Source organism: Elephantulus edwardii, unplaced genomic scaffold, assembly GCF_000299155.1.
Source record: "Elephantulus edwardii isolate Elephantulus edwardi_28Jun2011 unplaced genomic scaffold, EleEdw1.0 scaffold00025, whole genome shotgun sequence".
Lineage (NCBI taxonomy): Eukaryota > Metazoa > Chordata > Mammalia > Macroscelidea > Macroscelididae > Elephantulus > Elephantulus edwardii.
The window spans coordinates 16103956-16129607 of NW_006399775.1; the positions used below are offsets into that span (position 1 = coordinate 16103956).

General features: G+C 36.0%; 1 protein-coding gene across 5 annotated transcripts in view; it reads left to right on the forward strand.

Moving 5' to 3' along the window:
• Positions 1-22874, forward strand: part of LOC102853403 (chromosome unknown open reading frame, human C11orf30) — a 98245-nt gene extending 75371 nt beyond the window's left edge. For 3 of the 5 annotated variants that reach the window (XM_006882869.1, XM_006882866.1, XM_006882868.1), the window contains 7 exons: positions 6725-6889; positions 9094-9249; positions 10473-10514; positions 12673-12824; positions 14465-15028; positions 15950-16450; positions 22482-22874. In XM_006882869.1, coding sequence (XP_006882931.1) covers positions 6725-6889; positions 9094-9249; positions 10473-10514; positions 12673-12824; positions 14465-15028; positions 15950-16450; positions 22482-22676 — 1775 coding nt within the window. In that variant the 3' untranslated portion in view covers positions 22677-22874. The remainder of the gene's footprint in view (positions 1-6724; positions 6890-9093; positions 9250-10472; positions 10515-12672; positions 12825-14464; positions 15029-15949; positions 16451-22481) is intronic. The other 2 variants (XM_006882870.1, XM_006882867.1) reach the window with 1 other exon arrangement.
• The last annotated feature ends 2778 nt before the right edge of the window (positions 22875-25652 follow it).

Genomic DNA, 25652 nt, shown 5'->3' on the forward strand with positions numbered 1-25652 from the left:
TTTAACTTCTAAATCTGGAATTTTAAAAAATTGGTCTTGTTGTTTAGTGTCAGTGAGTTGGAACAGACTCACAGCTGACCCTCCATGGGTTTTCAGAGGCAGTAAATCGCATGGGAAGAAACTGCCCATCCTTCTTCCACAGAACAGCTGGTAGATTTGAAGCACATGCCTCTGAATTTGTAGCACAGCTTCTTACCAAATTGCTGATAATTCTGTTTCATTTGACAATTCCTTAGTAGTTTGTCTTGTATATATTGTACTAGACCCTGTAATGGTTGACTATTTAAAATATGGGCTTGCCCTGTAGGAGCTTACTATCTAGAATCAAGATAAAAGTGTATATGCAGACTTTAGTATTAGGTAGAATTTTATTAGTAAAAAGCAAAAATTCCTAGAGGCTGAAGGTTTAAAATTTAGTGGGGAGATGATGAGAAAGAAATGTATGAAGCATGAAGGCTTTGAAGTGGTCTTAGGAAACTCATGAGTTAAAAATGAATTAAAATGTTAATTTTTTACAAACCATGTAGCACTCATTTCAGAAGATAGATCATTTTCTTCAGCAGATCATCAGTGATTGTAGTATTTTTATTAGTTTACCAAATTCATTTCATTCTATATTGATTATTAATACATTTATATGCTAGTTACAAAGAATGTTAGTTTATTCTGTTTCCATTTCTTTTAAATTCACAGATTTCCATTCCTTTTTTTTTTTTTAATTTTTATTATTTTTTTGTGTGTATACCATCAAATCGGATCTGACTGGTACAGGAGGAGATTGTCCCTCCTTCTCCAGCAGAGCATCTGGTGAATTTGAACCAAACAGATTCCATTCTTAATTAGCAGATCAGCAGTTTTATCTTTTGCTTTTGAGTCTGTCTGTCGCTCCTTGAATAATTGTCCCCCCACAGAAGTCAGATAAAATGTTTAGCTTGTGAGTTGATACTAATGAGGTGGAAAACAGTATAAATGTCTTTGTCTGTCTGTCTCCATACATAATCTCAGATTATCCTTTGAAATGACTTAATCTTTTCATAAGCAAGCCAGTCACAACTTCCCAAATTTGCCATTATCATGAGCAAGTCTTTAGTTCATTTTAAGAACTAGACAAAAGTTTGACTACTTTTTGATGTGCTTATATATGTTTTTCTGATCGTCTGTCATTTAAATAAGATTAAATCTATTTTAACTTATGTTCTTTCTTTCATTGTGTGCTGTTTATTTTTTAAATATTTTGTAGTACTAAGAATTTTCATAGTTCAGAATAAGCATAGCTAATACAGTTGACTATAAAATCAGTTTTTATAATCTGAGTTTTTCCCTCCTCTCATATCTTTATGAAATTCCTTTGTACATTCTCACAGAAGTATGCATAGACTATATATGCTATGACTTAAAGAGGAAAGGAGGTATATTATTTCATGGAACAAATTGTGTATAAATTGTTGAATAGGAAAGCTAAAAAATACAGTAACATATTTAAATAAAGAGAAAAAGATTAAAATTTTTGATAGTCTAAAATCATGCTAGATACAAGTGCTGTATTTATGGGGAATATGGATGCTACATAACCATTTTTCCTTTACATTGCTTTGTAGTTTGTAAGTATTCCTCTCCTCTCATTTTTCTTAAATAACTTTTTTATCACAGTTTCATACTTTCTAAGTGATTGTGGTGTTGTTATGTGCCATCAAGTTTGCTGTGACCCAGAGCAAGCCTAGGAATGTGTTATTATGTGCTGTCGAGTCATAGATGACTCATAGTGACCCACGAACAAAAGACTGGAATGTTTGTATAACTTTCATTGTTTCTCCGTGTTGCCCTATCCTGAGCCAACTACACAAGCTCTGGCACAGCTGACCCAATTGCCACAGTCACGGTGTCAGTCCCTATTGTGGAGGCTCTTCCTTTCTTGCACTAGCCTTCTGCCCTTCCCAGTATGATGTCATTCTCTGTGGACTGGCCCCTCTTGACAGTATGCCCAAAAAGCATGTGAGTCCAAGTCTCACCATCCTTGCTTTTACGTGGTAGGATTAGTAAAATAATTCCTCTATGTATTCTTGATTTGTATCGGGATGGGAGTGTCAGAGACAGTGCGATTGGCACAGGACAGAGCAGAGTTTAGGGCTTTTGTACATAGAATCGCTATGAGTCGCAAGTGACTTGACGGCACATAACAACAACAACATTCTTGATTTAGAAATATATCACTTTATACATTGTGCCTGTTGCTTTATCATTCATTCTCTTTCCTGCTTTTTTCTATGTATGTATAATCTTAAATTTCTTAACTATTTGAGAATAAGTTGCAAGGATAAAGTTTCTTTACTTCTAGATACTTAAATATATAGGTCTGTATTTCTTAAGGATTATTCTCTTCATGAAAGGTCCTTGGCTGGCAAAAGCAATATGCAGTCAGTTATTAATCTAAAGTTTGGTAGTTCATTCCCACCTGGCAGTACCATGGAAGAAAGGCCTGGTGATTCGCTTCCCTAAACATTGCAGCCAAGATAACTGTGCTACTTTGTAGCACACACGGTTGCTATGAGTCAGACTCAACTTGATGACAATGAGTTTGGGTTTTTGTCTTTATTTTCTTATTAACCAAACTATTAAGTATTTAAATCATTAAGCAATTATCAAAGTTAAGAAATCTAATGTTCTTATAATACAGTTGCTACCTGATCCACAATCCATATTTATCTAATAATATTCTTTATAGCTTTTTTCCTCTTCCTGTTTATAATCCTGTTCAGGATCATACTTTGCATTTAGTGTCACATAGCTCCTATTTTCTTTAATGTTGACTAGACTCTCAACTATCCTTTGTGTTTCTTAACTGTGACATTTTTAAATAATACAAGCTGATTATTATGCAGACTGCCCCTACAAATTGGTTTTGTCTACTTTTGTTCCCTCACAATTAGATTTAGCAAGAATTCCACAGATGTGTTGTGTTCTTCTCAGTCCTATTATATGAGGAGACATGTATCAGTTTGTTTAAATATTGATAGTAACTTTAATCATTTGATTACATTTTCTTCACTGTAAGACCAAACAGAACAAAACAAAATCCACTGTTACCCAGTTGATCCCATCCCATAATGACCTTGGGGAACCAGGGACCGCAGAATTCTCTAGGGAAGTACCTTGCTGCATCTTTCTCCCGCTAAGTTGCCAGTCAGTTCAGACTCAAAGCCTTTTAATAGCAGGTCAGAACTTAACTGCTGTGTCACCAGGATTTTGCTTCACTGTGAAGTTCTCATACTTCTCTTTCAGATCAGTTTTATAGTAGTAATTTAATAATCATTACTATTAAATTAATTATAGAATTACTATTCATTTACTAATCACCATTAATTAAATTAGCTATAATTCAATTATATATAGTGATTTACTAATAGTAATTTATCTACTAGTTTTAGCACCTAATGTGGATTTTTTTAAAGTGTCATTCTTTCTATATGTAACAATTGGCATTCCTTTGGAAAACAGTATCAGCTTTTTTATGACTTTAGATACTTCTTTTATGACTTCTGTTGTGCAAATCTTAAAGTGGAGATTTGAAAGTGTCAAAATTTTATGTCAGGAGAACTTCTTGATTTTCCTATAGTTGCAGGCATTTTTTTTATACTTTATTGTACTTCATAAACATACATTCTTTTTTTAAAACAAATTGAAAATCTGTAGCAATCGAGTTGAGTGCAGTTCTTCACACAGTATGGGGGTCACTTTGTGTCTCTTATGTTTTGGTGATTCTCAAAATATTTCAAATTTTTTCATAATACTCTTGTATTTTTTAGTAGACTGTAATATAAACATGATTTGTTTATAAACAAAAAAAAAGAAAAAGCATATGCCTCACTCTGTTGTGATGCTTGCTTTGTTGTGATGATCAGAAGCTGAACCCACAATATTTCAAAAGCCATTCATATGTCCTCCTTCTATTTCCCATTCCCATGGATGAATAGCTTGTTTCCTGTACTTTATTCACAAACTGTCTTCTCAAGTGCCGGAATAGAAGCCTTCATCGTCACACTGTTGTGAGGCCTTTTTTGATCACCCTGCAGAATTCTGTCACTCCATACATAGGGTACTCCCAGTATTACTTTGTACCACCAACTATTTTAACACTGACCATTTTGCTTTTCACTATAGTCGTATTATTATAATTGTTTTACTCTCCACTAGACTTCTTCTCATATTAATTTCTATATACCCAGTATTTAGCAGAGTCTAGCTGGCAGTGAGTTGATAACCATAACTTTGACATAAAATATATAAGCACCAGCTTTATACATTCTTATTTTTTGCTTGAATCCAAACTGTTTTATTTCTGGAATTCCCATAATCTTGTGGATGATCCTTTTAAATCCTATACAGCTGTACTGTTGCTTAGTTATTAACCAAACCTAACCTCTTCAGGCCATACTTGCCTAGATCACTTACTGATGAGTCAGCCATATGCCTTCCACAGATCCTGTCCTAATCTCATTGGGTTCTACATATCTTTGGTGTAAGACCATTTTCCTCGCTATACCTAAGTGTTTTGGCAACTAGAACTATGCATATATTTCTTTATATCTGCCATATTTTCAAAAGATTTAAAGTTTAAATCATATACAAGATTACATTCAATAAAATAGAAGAGAACAAGGAGACAAAACCAAGGGTAAGAATTTAAAATGAAACAATGTATGAGGCAAATAACAAAGTGCATTGTGTAAAGACAATGTTTTGGATAGGCCACAACTCAGTTTCTAGGATAAAGTTTCTTGAAGCTACATCTTGATGAGTCAGAGTTGAGAGTGAAGAATAAACCTGAGTTAAAAATAAAACAGACAAAAACTATTCTGCGAATTGATGTTGAAACAGATGAAGAATGTATGTGTATGTATATGAATGTGTGTGTGTGTGTGTGTGTATAAAATGGAACATGTTCTCCTAACTCTTGACCATAAAAACTTCTGCAGAGTGTTTTAGGGGAACTAATATTACTGAAACATTCTGTGCCGTGCTGTCTAGGCCATTAAATAATAGGCAGGCTTTGGGCCTTCTGACCATGGGGGGTGGGGTGGTTTGCAGTGGTTCTTTGTGATGATCAGTTTTTCTACTGAATGTAGACAGAGAGTAAGCATTTGCTCCATCCCTACAAGATATTTTGGATGATAGTCTCTAATAGATGCTCCTCTGTAGAAATTTATCTTCCTTTTGAATTCCTTTCTACTTTATCTCAGTGCTAATGCAATGCATGCATGCTTCTGGATTTTCTGTGTTTTATAGTGTTAGATTGGAAAGTCTTCCTTTGCCATAGTCCTCTCTCCTAACCAAGAAGTATTTATATCATTATGAAGACTTTTTAAGTTTGAGAACTTTTACCTAAATGGAGTTACTCCCTAATATAATCTTCACTTAAATTTAAATGCCGAATATCTACTTAGAATGGGTAGAGTACATATTCCACATGACATTTGATATTGCAAAATATGTGGTTCTACATTTTTTTGCAGTTTAGTTAAATTATACATCATTGTAGGAGATACATATTTTAACTAGTTCACCCCCTCCTGAAAATACAGTTTTTTGATGGTTAAACTGGTGTTTTCTTTAAAAAGGCTGTATTACTATAGACTGTATTTTTCCTGTTATTACTTACTTGTCTTCCACAGTTTTCCATGTTGTATCTTAGACAAAGAAGTTTGAGAGCTTGGTGAGAGTCTAATCCAACCTGTTTATTTTATAGATGGAAAATTCAAATAATTCATTGCTTGATTGGATACACATTTAAAATTTACATACATATTTGTGTACACATGTATTGCATGAATAGAAACCTTGAATTAAAGCTATAATTTTTGAAACTTTACATAGAATCTTAGAATTGACTAGCCCCACCATAATTTATCAGGATGTATCCAGTGAGTCACAATCAGCTACTTCAGGCCAAAACAACAATAATAATTTTTCTATTTCAGTCCATAGTTTTATAAAGCTCTTTCACATATATAATTTTGTTTTGTCTTCAGTTAGCTTATGAACTCAAGAGGTAGTTTTATTGAAACTAGTTTAGAAATCATGAAATTAAGACCCATAGAACCAGTTTGTGAGTATTGATAAAATTAGGGCTATAGTCCACAACTTTTCACTCTAAATATTATGCTACTATACAACATGCTGCTTTTAGGTCATCAGTCCTTGTTGGTAGACAAGATTTCCTTTTGGTTCAGCCGTCCGATAAATATTGACTGAGGGCTCATGCTGTAATATAGAAAGAATCATTTTTAGGTGCCTTGGGGGCAAATAAGACTCTTATAGCATTTTGTTCTTACCAGACACAAACATGCATCCACCTACACAAATGTACCCCTTGTTATTATAGCTTTTATCCCATTGAACTGTAATTTGCCTTTTTACATGTCTGTCTCCCCATTTGGAATGTATGCCTCTTGAGTATTCTGTGTGTTCATTTATATCCTCAATGCCAAATGTAGATTCTAGCAAATAAGTGCCTGGTTGACTTAGTGAATGAATGAATGAGTAAATACAGAAATGAAGACCAATATGTCCTCTGGGGCTTACAGTCTCTTTGGGGAGATAAATCATGAAGTTTACCATAAATTCAAAGATAAAAACAGAAACAAATTTGATTTTTTGGTTTGTTTTATTTTTTTTTAAGAGAAACTTTGTTTATAGGGTTTGTTTTTTTTTAACTAATATAAAACAGATTCCCAGCCTGTAGTTCATGTAATTGCTTCCCGGCGTCAGGATTGGTCAGAACATGAGATTGCAATGGAAACTAGCCCCACCATAATTTATCAGGATGTATCCAGTGAATCACAATCAGCTACTTCAACAATCAAAGCTCTGTTAGAACTCCAACAGACAACAGGTATGAATTCACATGCTCACCTGAATGAAGCCTATTTTCTCTAGAGACGGGTTGTGCTAAAATACTACCACTGTTATATTTTCTCTGTTGTCATTTAAGCACATTTTTCCCCTCTGGATTTATCTGCAATCATTGGTACAGTCTATTTATTTCAGTTTGTACACAGGAGAACTGAAGGGCACATAGATTAGCGTTAGGGGAAAGGAGAAAAAAATGACAGACCCCTTCCTCTCTGTCTCTTGCTTAAAGATGAACAACCTCTTACCATCAGAAAAGAGTAGGGCAGTCATTACTTTTAAGCATAAGGATCAGTGTACTGCAGCTGTCAGTTCTAATCAGAGTATCAGGAGATAGAGTAAAATGCCCTGGCCATCCATCCTTCTAGTGGTGGAGGGCTTTTATGATCATAAAACATCATTAGTGAGTGGCCTCTTGCTTATGTTCCAATTTATTGAAATTTAATCTTCAGATTTATTTCCTAATATAAATGAGCTCCATATAAAGCTGTCCTCATATAACCAGATCTTATCAGTATGTCTAATGACAAGTTTTTCCTAGAGTCTATTAAAGATATTCAGTGTTATACTGAATTTTCACTTTTAATGGGTTCAAGATTGCTACCGTACTTAAGGAACCTGAGCAGTTATCTCACCAGTCCATTTCTTTATGGATAAATAAATTGAGATCTGGAGAGATTATTAATTTTATTAGTAGCAGGATGAGAGTCCATGTCTTTTGTTATCTCACCAGTCCATTTTTTTATGGATAAATAGAGATCTGGAGAGGTTATTCATTTTATTAGTAGCAGGATGAGAGTCCATGTCTTTTGATACCTAATTTAATGCTTTTCTACTTGTGGGGAAGTGAATTTTATATTTTAGTTTTGTTTTTCTTTATTTAAATGATTGTTTTTACTTAGTCACATTATGTTCTTGGGGGAATAATTGGAATGATCATTCAGTGGACTTAGTTACTGGCTACTGGTTTATTGTAATATCTGTTCTACACTATCCAAAGACTACTAAACATTTAAGTTTTTGGTTAATACTTCTCTTAGTGTTATATTTGGTCTTAGTCACCCTCAGCTTATCTTTGGAACACAAAACCATTTTCATTAATGCCTTGTAACACAACTTTAATTAAAAGTTAGAGGATGGAAACTAAATGAGCAGATTTTCTTAAAATGTAACAGCAATAATAAAAGTGTATAAAAAGTAAGGGAGCATTGGTGGCCTAGTGGCAAGAAGCTGCACTGCAGTCTCATAGGCACATGGTTCAAATCCACTAGATGTTCCGCTGGAGAAGGAGGGGCAATCTTCTCCTGTGCCAGTCGGATCCAATTCGATGGTACACAACAAGAAAATAAAACAGTATATAAAAAATAGAAGTAACATAAAAGTAAATCTTCCACAGAATCTAATCTTGATTCAAGACAACACCATTAGACATTTTTGCAGAAACAGGACATTTTTTTTTGTAACATTAAACATCTTTATTCTTAAAGGTCATTGAAGGCATTGTAACATTTCTTCAACAATTATCTCCATTTTCTACTAGATCAGATTAAACTAGTAATTATTTTTTGCTGTGCTGGTTTGATGTTCCAATAGCAAGTCATACAATATACTGCTTATTCAACCTTTGATTTTAGGTTGGTGAACTTGAGACTAACAGGGACTTCCTAGAAGAAGGGAAAAGGACCTGTCCTAAGGAGAGTCGTCGTTGTTGTTGTTGTTGTGTACCGCAGAGTCGGAACCAACCCATAGCTGACCTTTCAGTGGGTTTTCAGAAGCATTTAATCACACGGGAGGAGATTGTCCATCCTTATCCCATGGAGCAGCTGGTGGCCTCGAACTGCGTACCTTTGGGAGAATCTGTACCAGGGAAATATCAAATCCATTTGTTTGGCCTAGTGATAGTAGGGGTGGAGTGGGTGATTTTCACCTGATGTAGATATGTCTCAGATATTTTTGGTTTGGTTTTGTGTTATTTAAAGCACCTTCTTGGGAAGCTGCTGGTTGTGCAAATGAAGCATTATGTAGTCATGTATAGCAATTCTTCTTGTTTCTTTTAATCTCACTGCCTTCTTAATCATTGCCAGTGTGGCATCCCAGAGGACTGGTTTATTATTCCCATGGATAACTCTGGTTTTTGTTACTTGTATTTAATAAATGTTAACTTTTCCCCTGGCTTTTTTTATGCAGTAAAGGAAAAATTGGAACCTAAACCAAGACAACCCACTATTGACTTGAGCCAAATGGCAGTGCCTATTCAGATGACCCAGGAAAAGAGACATTCACCTGAGAGTCCATCAATTGCTGTGGTAGAGTCAGAACTAGTTGCTGAATACATCACTACTGGTAGGTATCTTATTAAAAAGTAGTATTAAGGTGGGAGAGCTACCTTTCTGGATTTCATAGGGTGGTTGTGTTGGGGGAAAATAATAAAAAGGAAAAGTATATATATATATTTTTTTTTTCTTTCTGATTTGCTCTCTGAGCAAATTAATTTTGACCTCAGGTTTACCTTGTCATTAATGACTAGAAAAAAAAATTACTAGGATGCTATGAGGCTTGCAAGTGTTATAAAACTACAAACTAGCTATAAATACTTGCTGTAAATATAGGACAACAGTTATAGAGAAAAAAGAAAATAACTTTTATGTAAAAGAAATATACATTTTATGTAAAAATACACATTTTCATGCATCTAGACATTTGGGAGCCATTAGGTTAAGGGGGAAATAAGGTATACATTTCAACCTTTCTTTTTAGTATTTAAAAAAATAGAAAGCCTTAAATTTTTTGGATAGTCAGAAATTTTGACAGAAAGCAAATAAGATATTTGTTCAAAATCTGATCTGGTAGCACAAATGCTAGTAAGATTTTTGAATGATGCATGTGGAGAAATGAAACAGGAAGGGGAGTATATTTTCTGGTGTTCTGATGAGACTACACGTAGAACACAGCTTTCTGTTTTGGACACTTCATCACCTTGAAATTTGAAATAGTTTGGAGAAAAGTAATGTGGATGTGTAAGGGGTTAGGAGAGATGATTTATGCAGCAATATGTGAAAAACTCTTGTCTTTTAAGTTTTCTTAATAATTAAAAGAGAATATAATGGTTAAAATATTTGAAAGATATTAATACCAAAGTAAAAAAGACATTCTTTGGCATTATTTCAGAACATATTCTTAAGACTAATGGATTAGGATTAGCCAGAGGGAAATAAAAAAATAATGAGATTGTCAAAATCATTTAGATCTTTTTTAAAAAATACATAGCAGGAAAAAAAAATAAAAACAAACAAAAAAAATACATAGCAGAGCAGGGAGGGGTGGGCAGGGAGAAAAGTGCAACAGTGAATGAATGGAAATCCAAAGTCTCTGTAAATTTTCATTAAAGTTAATAATACAGCAACAACAACAATAATAATATAATAAGGAAAAAAATACTTAGCAGAAAACTATTTAAAGCAAAGACCAGTAAGTTTGGGGAGACCAGTGTTAACCTGTGGGGTAGATTGTCATATGGTAAATAGATGAGAAGACCTATGATTTCTTCCCTTACTTATCCTTTTCAGAATGCACTGATGAGGGGACAGAGGTTGCTTTTCCCCTTCTAGGTAAGTGGTGTGCATCCATTGGTAGCATACTTGAAGATAAAACACTGTTCTTTCTGGGGGGGTCATCATTTAAATGGATGCGCTCTGCTCTGATCTGGTAGAGGAAAGGTAAGCTCCACCTAGTGAAAGGGAGGAAGATTTTTCCTTTTGCAGAGAATAGTAAGACTCTTTTTCAGAAACGAGCAGTTTGATACTAGAAAAAAATGAGTTGTTTAAAAAAAACTAAGTGACTTTTTTATGGTGAGTATATGACCCTGTTAAGATCACTTCTGCACTTTCTACTCTGTGTCCTCCTCCTGCAGTCTCCAGCCATCTCAGTGACATTGAGCCTTTCCTTTGATTTCCAGGACAGCTGCCTGGTCCTGGTCCCTCATATCAGCCTGTAGTGGGTGTTATTTTTCTCTAACCTTCCTGAGCTCTAGGGAATTACCAGGAAGGAATTTGTAATGTCTTGAGTGAGGATTACTTTTAAATAGTTTTAGTTGATTTATTAAATCTATTTCACATCTTAATTTAAAAATTAATTTTGTAATTATATAGATTAGTATGGGGAGCAGAAATGTTCCATTTAATCTGATAATTTAATTAGAACATTATTTTTCAAATGTACATTTCTGATGATGCTTTTTAAAAAAATCTTTCATTAATTTGCCATTTATTTTTAGTATTATTGTAATATTTTTCCCTACTCATTCCTACTGTAATTGTTTCAGCAGATATTTTAATGTAAATCTTAACTTCCTTTTTGTTGAGTACTTGTAGCCCTAAATTTTTGGGAACTTGTATAAATGTGTACTGTGAAATACAGTAAGGTACTGCAGTAAATTTAGAAAAGAATATTAAAGATGCTGCTTATACATATCACATGTTGGCATGTGTATGGCTACAGTAGAAAAACTGCATTTGTGAGAGTAGATAGATGTCATCATAAAAGCAAATAAAACTTGTTTCTAAACTAGTTTTAAACTTTTGTACTCATGATCGATAGATGAGATTTTTAAATTGATTTGGTAATGACCATTTTCACTCTTGGACATCTCACCATGCAGCCAGTACCATTTGAAATTGTAGGTAAAGATACAAACATTAAGACTTTGAGTTATCGAGAGGGATTTGCTTAGCTAATTTACAGTTTTGCCCTGCTCTATTTGTTCCTGATTAGGGGAAAGTTCACAGTAACTATAAACATTTTTAAACACTTAGAATAATATATGACAAGTATTCATACTTTTAGAAAGTTGAAATTGAGGCTTGTAAAAGATAATTAGCATCTAGGTTTATGTATTATTTTAATTATTCCATGAGACATTGTGTCAGATGAACTAAATTGGGAGATCAAAGAACATTGTTTTTTTTTTCTTTTGTTAACCCTACATTTGCCTAGCATATTATAATGTAAAGAGCATTTTTTTGCTTCTTATTTCACTTGGTCCTATGAAAAAAAGAGCAAGGTTTTTATTACTTAATTTAAAAAAAAAATCAGTCTGTTAAAAACCTCAAAGTTTTAAAAGTTAATCGTTAAGTAACCTCTTTTATTTGGCTGGTTGATGGCAAAGCCAAATAGAATCTAGGCCTGACTCTTGTTCTAGTTCTTTTTTCTGTAATACCACCCCGACTTCTTACACATTAGGTACTGTAAGGCTAGTAGACAGTGTCATTTTATACAAAGCAGTGACTACTTCTAATTTTTTTATTGCATCTGAGACTGAGAGATTAAAGAACTTGTATTATCTTAATATCCTTAAACATATTACCCTGGGTTTTGATTATAGAAACTAATTGTTTTGCTAGCTTAATGGGATAAAAATCATTGAAGAAAGTGAATACAACTTGCAGGAGGATGTAACCTTAAGGAGTTTGTTCCTCCTTTGTGATAATAGTTTTCACAGTGCTTCTGCATACATTTCTCATCTCATCCTTACTATAGCTCTGTTATTCCCATTTTACAGATGAGGAAACAGAGTCTCACAGAAGGTAAGTGATTTTCTTAGCGTTACACAACTCATGGATCATCAGACTCTGGTCTTCTTGTACTTCCTAGTTCACAATACTACGCTTTTTCTGTGACACAAGATCACAGTCATTTCTTTAAAATGACTGCTGGTTAAAGTCCGATGATGATTTCTGGAGAAATATCACTTACCTTCTCTATTTCCAGTCAGCCACCGTTCCCAGCCCCAACAGCCCTCTCAGCCTCAGAGGACCCTGCTCCAGCATGTGGCTCAGTCACAGACTGCAACACAGACATCAGTGGTGGTGAAGTCCATCCCAGCAGCCTCCACTGGCGCAATCACCCACATTATGCAGCAGGTTGGATCTCTTCTCTTTATTTCTTCATTCTTTAATGGCTTCATTTCTGAGATAAGATTCCATTTCATCTCTTATTTTATGATGGGAAATAACAATTGTAGATGAAGTCTTTTCATCTGTGAGTAGTGATTACAAGAAATGAATTGAGGGTCTTAATGCCTGGAAATAGAGAAGAAACCATATTCTTGGATCATCAGTGAACTCTTAGCATTTTTAAAGGATTCATCTAGCAGCCTAGACAAACCTATTGACGTTAGAATTGGTCACTGTTTCTGTGTATTTTATTATTATGGAAGAAATTATCTGAGTTGGGTGAGATTTTAAAGTGATATAACAGTTTGCTTGAGTAGCTCTCTTGCTACATTTTTGTTTGTTTCTTTTGTTTTTGTTTCCATAATGAATCTTCATAGGAACATTAAGAATTAATAGGTAAAAAAAATATTTTGTTTCTTTAACTATATGTGACCAATTAAAGAAGAGGAGACTCAATGCAAAGGAGATAATGAACTAATATAAAACAAAAATATGTAGTAAGAAGCTTACTGAGGAAAAGGAAAATTAGTTAATTTTTGTGTCAGTTATTGTTTTGGTCTTTATAAATTTAACTTTTTTTAAATCTTCACCATAATCCTACAAGGTAAGTATATATTATTCCTTTTTTTGGTCTATTTTTTACAAATGAATAAATGTATGTTAATATAAGTTAAATGACATGTTCCAGGTAGCAGAGCCTAGATTTAAGCTGATATTTCACTCCAAAATAGACTGTGTCTGTAATGTAAATCCTAGTTATCTCATGGATATCAGATTTATGTGTAACGTAATCATTTGGAAGAATATAAATTGCATAGCTCAGCTGGAAGCAGTTGACTATAATTGTAGGCAAACAACTTGAAAGACTGAAGAAAACCTGATGTGTGATGTCATGGTGCAGGGGAGGGTTTGTAGAGTGGAGTTGTAAAATATGACAGGACGGGGGAAGGAAAGAGATTGCTTTGTTATTGAAATCTAGGTTCCTGGAAAGCTGTTTCACATGGACCCTGGGTCTAGTCTAGCAAAGGGCCATGGAAGACAAGTCAAGAAGGTAGTTTCCTCAGATCTTACTCAGGTCTGGATAAAGGAAGCCTGACAAACGTGCTCCCTCCACAGCAGGGAGGGTCTGTGTGGGGACACATGGACACGTCTCACAGACAACATCTCTTCCTTCTAGACAGTGTTGGCCATGCACCTCTGAACTCTTGTGGTGCTGTTTTCTCTAGACACCTCCCTCTTTGGTTGGTGCTTTCTTCCTTTAGGTGGCTTGATGAATAGTGGAGGAAGAGCATTTCTTGAACCAGTGTGCCTTTCTCTTCTCTGTGTTGTCCTTCCTTGCAGGGCAGCCTTATTCCTACTCCCTATAAATTCTGGACCCTATGTTATTCCCCTATTGTGGTGAATAGATGCATTTTTGTGGTACTTAATGTTTGAGAGCTGAAGTTAGGAGAGTCACAATCTAAAGTCCCTTTTAGATTTCTTGATATTTTAGACTCTTCCTTCTGAAATGTTTAGAATAAATCTTGTAATCAAGTCCTTTCTAGTTTGAGGGCAATGTAAATATTTTTCTTATTTCATTCTTAATTTGTGTATTTTTTTCCACTTAGGCATTAAGCAGTCACACTGCTTTTACCAAACACAGCGAGGAACTTGGAACTGAGGAGGGCGAGGTTGAAGAGATGGACACTTTAGACCCTCAGACAGGTCTGTTCTACCGATCGCCCCTGACTCAGTCACAGTCAGCTAAACCACAGAAACTTACCCAGCCCCAGCTGGAACAGACTCAACTGCAAGTGAAAACTCTGCAATGCTTCCAGACTAAACAGAAGCAGACCATCCACCTGCAGGCAGAACAACTCCAGCACAAACTCCCACAAATGCCCCAGCTTTCCATCAGGCATCAGAAACTCACCCCTCTCCAACAGGAACAAGCACAGCCCAAGCCAGATGTACAGCACACACAGCATCCCATGGTGGCCAAAGACAGGCAGCTTCCTACCTTAATGGCACAACCCCCGCAGACTGTAGTGCAGGTGCTTGCCGTGAAAACCACACAGCAGCTCCCTAAACTACAGCAGGCTCCGAATCAACCAAAAATCTACGTGCAACCCCAAACCCCTCAGAGCCAAATGCCGCTCCCAGCCGCATCAGAGAAACAGCCGACAAGCCAGGTAACAGAATATTGATAGCATGCAAAGTTAAACTTCTCTGTTCACGGAAAAACATGAAAGCATCATGACCCTATCATGATAGCAGTGCTTTCTCTCGGCAAGAGGAAATCCAAAAACCTCCTTATGCTGATATTGTTCTGATATCCTATCAGAAGGTTGTCTTAGGGAAGAAGTGTGCGCATTAATATAGCAACAACAACATCAAAAAAGCATAGCACTCAGAACTTGGTTTTCCAGCCCAGTTTTTAAGGAATCATTTCAGAATTGACCAGCAGTTCATAAAATTGATGTCCCTAAATTATTTTTGTTTCTAAGCATAAAATAATTATTTCCATGTCTGTAAAGGCTTTTATGTTTGTGGCTACAATGCTAAGTAAATGGCAACCTTTTAAGGAGCTTCATTGAACTTCTTCCTTTGTAGTTGATGTCATCACTATCTAGTTAATGAATTTGTCTTCTATATTCCAGAGGAATTAGCTGTGGATAATGGAAAGAAAAGTTATGTTAGGGAAATCAGTGTTGTTAGTGTGATATCTATGTGTATGTGTTTATTACCGATACATATATTTTGAGGGAGGAAAAATCCCTTTTTATTTTAAAAAGCCAAAGATTGTTCAAAATATTCTTAAACCATTTATAAATGTCTTATGTGGAGATGTAAATCTCAAAGGAACTTTTTTCTTTACTGCTATGTACTTTGATTTCTGAACAAAGGTTTTTTTTCAGTTCCTTCTTTATTTTCCATCTTGTTTGAAAGTAGCCAGAAAGTTCCTATTCAGTCCTCTTTTTAAAACATTGAATTCTAAAATGTCTTCCGAGTATATCACACAAATGTTTCTTTTGCCATGTTGTCTGAGGTGTTTGATTAGTTTTCTCAAAAGAGATGTAGCTGTAACACACACAACCCCAATTTATTTTCAGGTGGAGCAGCCAATTATAACTCAAGGATCCTCTGTTACAAAGATAACTTTTGAGGGGCGCCAGCCTCCCACAGTTACAAAGATAACTGGTGGCAGTTCTGTGCCTAAGCTGACATCACCAGTTACAAGCATATCTCCCATGCAGGCCTCTGAGAAGACAGCAGTGTCAGACATTTTGAAAATGTCTTTGATGGAAGCTCAGATTGATACAAATGTAGAGCATGTGGTAGTGGATCCCCCAAAGAAGGCTCTTGCCACTAGTATGCTCACTGGTGAAGCAGGATCGTTACCTTCTGCTCATGTGGTGGTGACAGGGATGGCGAATTCTACTTCCCAGCAACAGAAATGTCGAGAGTCCTGTTCAAGTCCCTCTGCTGTTGGCCCTCCCCTAACGACAAGGAAAATTGATGCACCAGGAATGCCTACATCAGGCCAGTTCATGCGTATTCAGAACATAGCCCAAAAGAAGGCTGAAGAGAGCCCAGCAGAAATTATCATCCAGGTAAGTGTTGGAGTGAAAATGAACAGGGTTTGGGATTTGGCTGTAAAACATTTTAAGCCAAGGTGGTATAAAGACGTAAAGATTATTTTTGAGATAGTTTTTTTACATATTTGGTCTAATATGTCCCAAATATAGAAATTTGTATCTGTTTTCTTATTTTCTGAAAGAGAACCTTAGATAGTTATTGTCACACAGTACACCTTAAATAATCAAAGGCCTTGAGCTTTATTTTCTATGTGGAAGCCACACTTACCAGTGTCATCTCAGTTAATCTGAAGACTTAAGCTTCCTAGACCCAAACTTTAGACTCCTTAAGTGTTGCTCAAAAACATCTAAAATATAACTGGATTGCACTTCTCTGTCAAGTTCCTTTCAGGGATATTTGCTTTGGGAAATTACAGCTTTTAATCCAAATATATGATTCTCAGGACAATGGACTTCAAAGAAACAGTTTAAGAAATAGGATGTGAGAGGGTATTTCTAAAGAATTTGATAACTTATTTGGGATTAGCTGTAAAAATTGGCTTTTCATTCAATCATTATTAGTAAAAATCTTGTGGTTACTTTTCTGTCTTATTAAGTTGACATAATACAATTATTTACTGACAGTATATCATTTATGCTTCACATTCTCTTTGTTCTAAAAATCATGTCATTAAATATAATAATAATAATAATAATAGACCAAGGTAGGAGAATTACTGATTTGAGACTAGCCCCTAGAAATTGTGTTTCTTTCTGCCCTTCCCTGTATAAAAGGAGCAGTGGTAGCATGGGTAAGGCAGTCTTGACTTCCAAAAGGGTAACTGTCCCCATCAATAATATCTGTAACCTGTACAAATAGCTACATGGTCAGACATGCCACCCCACATGCTCCTGCACCTATTTCTGTGAATAATGTATGTTAATCATTTGGTCCAGTGTTCATAACAGCTTGACTCACGGGCTTATTAATAGATGTGTGGTTTATTAGGGAAATGGGTTGGAGGTGAGGGCTAATGAAGCAATGAGTATCACACAGTGTAAGTTCAGGTGTAGTCCAGCAGTCCCAAGCCAAATTAACAAAGCACAGTTCCTCAGTCAGTGAAAGTCCAGGTTGTTTGGTTTTTGTGGATTTTGATTTTGGGGTTTTGTTGCTTGTTGTTTTGTGTTTTTTGGTTTTGTTTTGTTTTGTTTTTTAGTTCAAATGCAAGAAGGCTCTTGCTTCTTTAATCATTCAGCAGACTTTATCTCAGAGCAGTTACAAGTTAGCTTTTCCTTAAATCATCCAGCAAGCAAAACTTTTAACTGTGGCTTTATCTCCACAGTTTCTCTGATTACACCTTGCCACAGTCTCTCCACAGCATTGCTCCAGGCTCTTTACCCTCTATCCACTCCTATCTCTTACATTGTGCAAAGTACTCTTATATTGTTTCCATAACTGTTAGTGATTTGCAAGACTATGTGTCTGTAGCTATTGACCATTCCCCCAGAGGGGGCTAGGGGGATAACACAATGAGAAGAAAAGCCAGTTTTCAAGGTTTCTGACACTACACCCTGCAAAGTGTTATTTTTTAAATTGATTATGACTTGAAAATATCAGAGTGGTACACTAGTTAACTGAGAATTTGGATTGGCTGAAGTGTGGAGTTCTGTAGATTTGCTAGTATGTGACTTTAATTCCTGTGCTATAATTTCTCTTTGACAATGACACTGAGCTATGAGAGAATGCAAATTAACCCATATTGAATTAAATAAAGTATTAAGCATTGAGGAAGTTATTGAAAAATAATGAATTACTTGGTACTCCAATAATTTGATCTTGCCTATAAATGCATATGTAGTTGAATTAAATAATCCTTGACAAAATTTTTTCTGCATTTGTTTTTGCCCCTTAAGAGATAGAGTACAGTACACAAGGCATTCTTCTTGGCATTGATTTTACTGTATAACCTTGAACGGGCTTACAGTGGCCTTGTCTTTAGGTAGTTGTGCTGCTAACCCAAAGGCTGTACCTTGCTGGTGGTTCAAATCCACCACTAGCTCTTCAGGAGAAAGATGGGCACCCTACACGCCTGTGAGGTTTAGGGCCCCAGAAATCCGCTGGAGGGTCAGCTTTTTGTTGACTTGGATGCAATGGCAATGAGTGGGCAGTACTTTGGGTAAGACTGCTCGGATTCCATCACCTGTAGTTTTTTTCAAAAGCACAAGAGGAATAAGTTCAATGATTGATAGGAGGAATACATAAAATTGAGCCGGAGCACCTAGCACAGTACCTAGCCCTTCATGATTGCCCCATAGGTGATAACTATTATTATTTGTACTGAAATTTACTAGTGATTTAGATTGATATACTCACTAAATTGAGAAGAATTTCTAATACCATATTTAGGAACTATTTTCTGTACTTTTCATAAGTGATAAAAATGAAGGGGGAAAAAGCTGATAAAAATATCAGGTCTTCTACATAATACTCAGTTACATTTTAGCCTGTATCTTGTGCTATGTGTGTATCTTGTGCTATGAGACTCACGGGGAGAGGCAGCAGTGACTAAGAAGCGTGCTTTTGGAGTCCAAAGCATCTAGATTCAAGTCTTCTCTCTCTTCCTTGCTAACATTATAACTTTGAGTAACTGAATTAACCTCTGTGCATCCATTTCCTTTACCATGAACTAGAAACAGGAACACTTACCTTGCAGTTTGTTTTGAGGATTAAATGAGAAAAATGTATGTACCTAGTGAAGTATCTCACATGAAATGTCTTAATAAAAATAGTTTCTATTATAATTGGTTGTCATGAATACATTGCTGGAAGGTTAATTTAGGACTTACTTCTTGTACTTAGTTTTGATCTGAATTCCTGATTTTACTAATTTTAGTAAAATACCTATTGAGATTGGTGAAGGAAATATGTGTTTTATTTCCTTGATATCCTATAAAATTTCAGCATATTTAATGTTAAATGCTTTGAATGAAAACATACTGGTTTTTGATAGTTGGAAACTGTGTTTCATCCATTCATTTCATGTATACTGTTTATCCTCTGTGGTCCAGGCACTGTATTAGGTACTGGGGATAGAGGAATAAATAAGATGGATATCTTCTTTCTGAGAGAGTCTTTGTGTGGAATTTATAGAATTTTAGTATTGCAAGGATCTTTAAAGCATTTCTCCTCCAACTATATTTCACATAAGATTAAGCCAAGGCTGGGAGAAAGAAAGTGACTCTCATAAAGACCACAGCAGTTCAGGACCAGAACGTAACTAAAACCCAGGTCCCCTGACTCCATCTAGTATTTTCTCCACAGTGCTTTATTTTCCTGATCATTGCCTATATGAAGCAGAGGAGGGGTGGGGGGGAGAAAAAAAACCACAACTTCTACCCTGGAATAATTGTCTAGGCATCTTCCATTATTTTCTTGATAGTGTTCTAACTAAATGTAGCAGCTTTTTCTAGAACAGGCTTTTTTTGCTTGTTTGTTTTGACAAAAAGCATATTTGGCAAAATGCTGACATTTTACCTTTGCTTTGTGGTTTTAATATTTAAAATGTATCATTCAATTATCAGATACACCTAAAAAGCTCAACAAATATTTGCCCTGGTTTAAAATTCTGGGCATCTATTCTTGAACAAAGTAGTAAAATTTTGTGCTCTGGTCCCTGTTTTCTTGGAGCTATAATCCTAAGGATGAGAAGCAATTTAACAAAGGATTAATGCAACAAGAATCTGTCTGGATGTAATAAGGGATAGAAGCTACCGTAGTGTTTTTTATTTTGTGGTCAAGGAAGACTTCTGTAAGCATTTGAGCTCAGACACATACTATAGAATGGACCAGTCACATAAATATTTGAGAGAGAGTGTTTCTCGAAGAGTCCCTAAAGTACATTTGGCAGAGATTAGGGCTATTGTAGAAAGTTTGATTTTTATAGCAGATACAATAGTAAATAGTGGTAGAGTTTTTAACAGGGTGAGATTTGAGCAAGGAAAATGTGGGGACAGCTGATTCCAGCCTCCACTAACTCCACAAAGGAAAAGTGTCCCCATTAACAACATCCACAGTACAAAACTGTTTAGCTACAAGTTCAGATATGGTCACCTCCTGCACCTACTTTCACCAATTCCAACACCAGTTTTACTAGTAACGGGGTCCAAAATTTGTCCCAGTGAATATACAGATTTTGGAGAACCATACTCTAAATTGTGAGATTTCAGTGTGTGGTTTATTAAAGAAGTCGGTGAGCCATAGTACAATCAATAACCACACAATCACTCAGCCCAGAAAATGCTAACAAACTATACAGATTTGTGACAATATACAGTACCCACACAATCTCTTAGTCCTCTAGCAAGCTTGGGTGAAGGCCCTGGCTGTAGTTCTGTGGAACAGCTTTCCCAAGTCAGAGACATCTAAATAAAGTAGTGGCAGTCCTAGATACAACCAATAATACCATTGAGCTGCTCAGTCCAGACAGCTGCTTCTCATCCTCCAGCAAGCTTGGGCTAAGTCAAGTCACGCTGCAGCTCCAGTACTGGTCTGCCTCCTTTGCTGAGGCTACCTTGCTCTTATGTAGCTCCCAGCCTGGGGCTCACGCAGAGCTGTTGATGGTGTTGGTGGATCATGTCAGGCAGAGTTGAGGCACCTGAATCAGGTTAATGTGCTTACAGGCACAGAGTTGAGGCAGAGAGCTAAACAATGCTCTAGGAAAGCCATTTTCAGCAACAAAAAATCACAGCAGCAGACCCACTTACACCACACAGAGGTATGACATCAACTGATTGCCTTTTGTAAAGATCTAATAAAATAGAATCTGATATGGCAGTGTGCTCACGTATGTATTTATCCACTGATACTTTGGTTTTTAAAAAGCCTCTTGCCCTCTCGTATTTAAGTACTTTCACTACTTTTATTTTCAATAAAAATTGTTACTGTGTGCCCCAGAACTTTCTCTTTGAACCACCAAAAAGTTAACCATGGAACTTACGGCATGATATCAGCAAATTAATCATTTAGCAAAAAATCAACAGTAAAATTTGACTATATTTCCATTTAAATATGCCTAATGATCAAATTATCTTGCGTGTCTGTCTTTTGATTCACATCACAGACTACAGCCTCCTTTATTAGAAGCAGCTCCATAAAGGAGTGGAAGGAGCACTTAAGAGTGGTATGAGACTTGGGTTTGAATTCTGCCATTACCCCTGATGAACTATGAGACCTTGATTAAATCCCTTAGTCTCTTAGTCTCCTTATTTATAAAATGCAAATATTTTTCCCTACCACGTTATGGGAATTTAGTAGAATTTCACATATGAAAGCACTTGTTATGCATCAGAGAGTTAGACAATGACTAGGGAGGATAGAAGGAGAATTGATGCCTTTGAGCTGAGGTGCTGGAGAAGAGTATTGAATGTACCGTGGACTGCCAAGAAAACAGATTCATCCTAGAAAGGGTTAAACCAGGCTGTTCCTTGGAGACAAGGATTCTGGGGCTTCGTCTGACATACTTTGGACATGTAAGGAGGGACAGGTCCTTGGAGAGGGACATCATGCTTGGGAGGGTGGAGGGACTGCGCAAGAGGGGAAGACCCTCTATGAGGTAGATTGATTCAGTGACTGGGGTAATAGGGATGGGTGTGTCAGAGGCAGTGCAATTGGCACAGGATAGAGCAGGGTTTAAGGCTGTATGAGTCGACTCGAGGGCACATAACAACAACAACAGCATAGTGCCTGCAGTGTCCCAGTTGTTAGCAGTGGCCTTTTTCTTTTATTGCTCCTTAGCTTTGTTGAAAGAAGCTTTGATGGTGGTGTCAGTAGAGAGCTGTGCTGCTTGCCCAAAGGTCATAGCCCTCTGGCAGTTCAAATCTACCAGTTGTTCCTTCAGAAAAGGATGGGTAATCTCTCATATGACTTATAGCCTTGGAAACTCAAGTTTCCATAATGAGTTGGTGCTGACTTGACAGCATTGAGCATTATTTTTTTTTTCCTTTTGGGGGAAATTCTTCTTTTACCTTTTCTTACTTTAAAGGTTTTTTCTTGTATCCTCTCTTCCAGGCCATTCCCCAGTATGCTATTCCTTGTCACTCCAGCTCCAACGTGGTAGTGGAACCCAGTGGCCTCCTTGAGCTGAACAATTTTACCAGCCAGCAGCTAGATGATGATGAAACAGTAATGGAGCAGGACATAGACAGTGGCACGGAGGATGGAACGGAGCCAAGCCCCTCTCAGAGTTCTGCAGAACGGTCCTAGTATTTTGGATACAGGAGTGCACTTTAAAACCTGCTTGGTTACCAAGTGTCCAGGGAAGCCCTTGTATTTTGATGTCGAAAGAGAGCACTTTGCCCATAATTAGGCAGTGGACCCTGAAACAGCAGTGTTTCTATAAGATACTGCTTTAGGAGCAGTGTTTTAAAACCAGATAAAACTCATGGGAGAATAGACCTTTTTTAAAAAAAAAAAAAAAAAAGTTAAAAAAAGAAGAAGAAAATGCACATCAACGATGACTTAAGAGCTATCTTTCTCTTGGACGATGGCCGATGGAAAAGTTTGTCTTGCAGTGGAAGAGACTTTTCCTGTGAATGTTCCTCAGTTGGTTTCTACTGAGCAAAACATCAAAAAAGAAGAATGTGAAGAATTCATATTTTGAAATGGTGTGTCAGGAATAGTTTTTTAAAAATCTTGTATGTTTTTTCAGATCCTTGAAATTGTTGGATTGGTTAACATTTTACAGTTACTCAGTTCATAATTAGTTTCTAAAATATGTAGAAAAATGCTGGCATTAAAGAATCCCTGTTGGATGGTGGAAATGAGATCGCTAACCAGTGGAAAAGTGCTTTTTTCATGGCTTGTACATTTTCAGCAGTTGTATTTATTGTGTTGTTGTTTCTTTGTGATTTAGACAGCACACTTTACCCTTTATTTATTTAAGTGTAAACATTTCAAACTGTCTGTATTCCTTCTGACACATTTCCTATAAACCAAGATTGCCTAATATCTCTACCTTGAGCCTCCTCTCCCTTAAAATTTATAGAGAAAATGTTTCATTGTGAAGCAGAGGAAAAGAAACATTTTTCTGGCCCAAAAGAACTGTTCATTTATGTTAAAGAAAGCAAAGTTACTCATTCATATATAATGGTTTCTTACACTGAAATTGCACATTTATGTTGGACTGAGACTTTGAAAAGAACTTTTATATACTTTTCTTTAACTCCCATTGAAATGTATAAAATATTCGCCTATTGTCCTAAAGGCATTCTGCCTTTTTAGGACGCATTTTGTTTAAGCAGTATGCTTGGGTCTTTTGGTCTATGTCTGTCACAAGGAGAATGAGGAGTAAGAAGGTGGGTGGGTCAGAGTCGATGTTGACAAGTTGTGGCAAAGGAAACAATACTTTTCATTTTTAAAAATGTAAATATGAAAGTTTTTAACGGTTTTATATAGATTTCATTATAAATAAGCATTTTAAGACTGACAAATGTTGAACTGTACATACATATATAACAGCCTAACTGCCCAATTTTTTGGTGCTGAAGTACTGTAAGTAGAATTCATCAACAGTCTCCAATTTTTGCATCTACATTTGAGGAAAAGAAAGCTGTGATATTATAAATAAATCCAACTTAAGTGACACTGAAGATTTAAATACAAACATTTGTTAAGATGCACTGATCTCTGGTGGTCAATATTTCTGCTCTGTTTCACTAACTTACCTATAGATGGAGCTATTGGGTATTATTTTACTGTACAAATTCATGTTTAAAATACTTTGTGGTTGTTTGTAGTTAAATAATTTTTAACTTCCTTTGGCTCATAGACGTCTTTGAAAATCCAATTGAGTGATAAATTCTCACTGAAAAGATGCACATGCCAATATCCATGTTAGATTTTTTGCATACAATTTTAGAGGTTCTCAAGCCTGTCCATGTATTCTAGGTTAAGCCCTCTGTTATTGTCAGTTCTTTAAAGAGCTAAGTTTATAAAATAAAATATCTTTTAAACATTTGTGGATCAGGGTACAAGAGCTAACTTGATTAAATTCACTGTGTTCTACATACTCTGACAGCATAGAATATTACTATGTTTCAGCAACTGGAATGGCAATTGAAACTGTCAGAAGCTCTGTTTTTTTTTTTATTTTTATTGTTATTAAGTGCTGCTGAGACATAATCAACTCATATCTGACTCTCCAGCAGGTTTTCAGAGGCTGTTAGTCGCCCATCTTCTCTCTCAGGGGAGCTGGAGGATGGGAGTACAACTCCTTACTCATGAGACCGCCAGAGCTTCCTTTATTATTATTTTTATTTGTATTAGTATTTTATAGATATTAATAAATTATAAAGTGAAGAATTTTTTAAAAAACTACGGTGCTGATAACAGAGGGCATGATTTTTTTTTCTTTATTCAAGAAATCTTCCTTAAAGCATCTTCTGTGCCAAGTGTCATTCAAAGGAATTGAGGACATCATAGTGGACAAAGAGTCTCACCCTCTTGGAGTTTACAAACAGGGCTTGTTTCTTCCTGATGAAATGGAGATATGAAGGAAGATGGAAGCCAAAATGATTTGTTAGATTTCTTGTTTTAGTAACTGGATGGTTGGTGATTCTGTATGTGGATCTCCAGCATCTTTCTCTGAATGTTTTAGCATTAATAGTTTTAGATAGTATATAAGAATAAGCATAATTTTAAGTCATCCTTCTGAAGAATACAGGCAGTAATAAGAAAAAAAAATCAGTTCTACTTAACCACTGCTAGTGCTTAGGAGCTTTAGCAGAGAAACATGTAATATAATATTACTGATAATATAAAGGTTGGCAGTTCAAATCCACCACTTACTGTACAAAAGAAAGCTGTGTAGTCTCTTGCCATGACGATTTGTAGCCTGGAAACTCAATAGAGGGCTCTTATGAGTAGGAACTGACTAGATGGTTGTGGGTTTGGGTTGCCTTATTGCAAATAGAGTTTTTGTTGTACCTCAGAGTCAAAAAAGTCATTACTAACCTATAGCTCACCCTCCAGCAAATTTTTGGAAGCTGCAATTCCCATGGAAGGAGATTGCTCATCTTTCCCTCTTGGAGCAGCTGGTGGATTTGAACCATGTGTCTCTGAGTTGGCAGTGGAACTTCTTACCACTAAGCCATCAGAGCTCCCTTAGAGAACTTAATATTAAATCTAACCATACAATAGGTTCTTTTTGTGACTTCCCATAATGTTTTAAATGCTCATCCA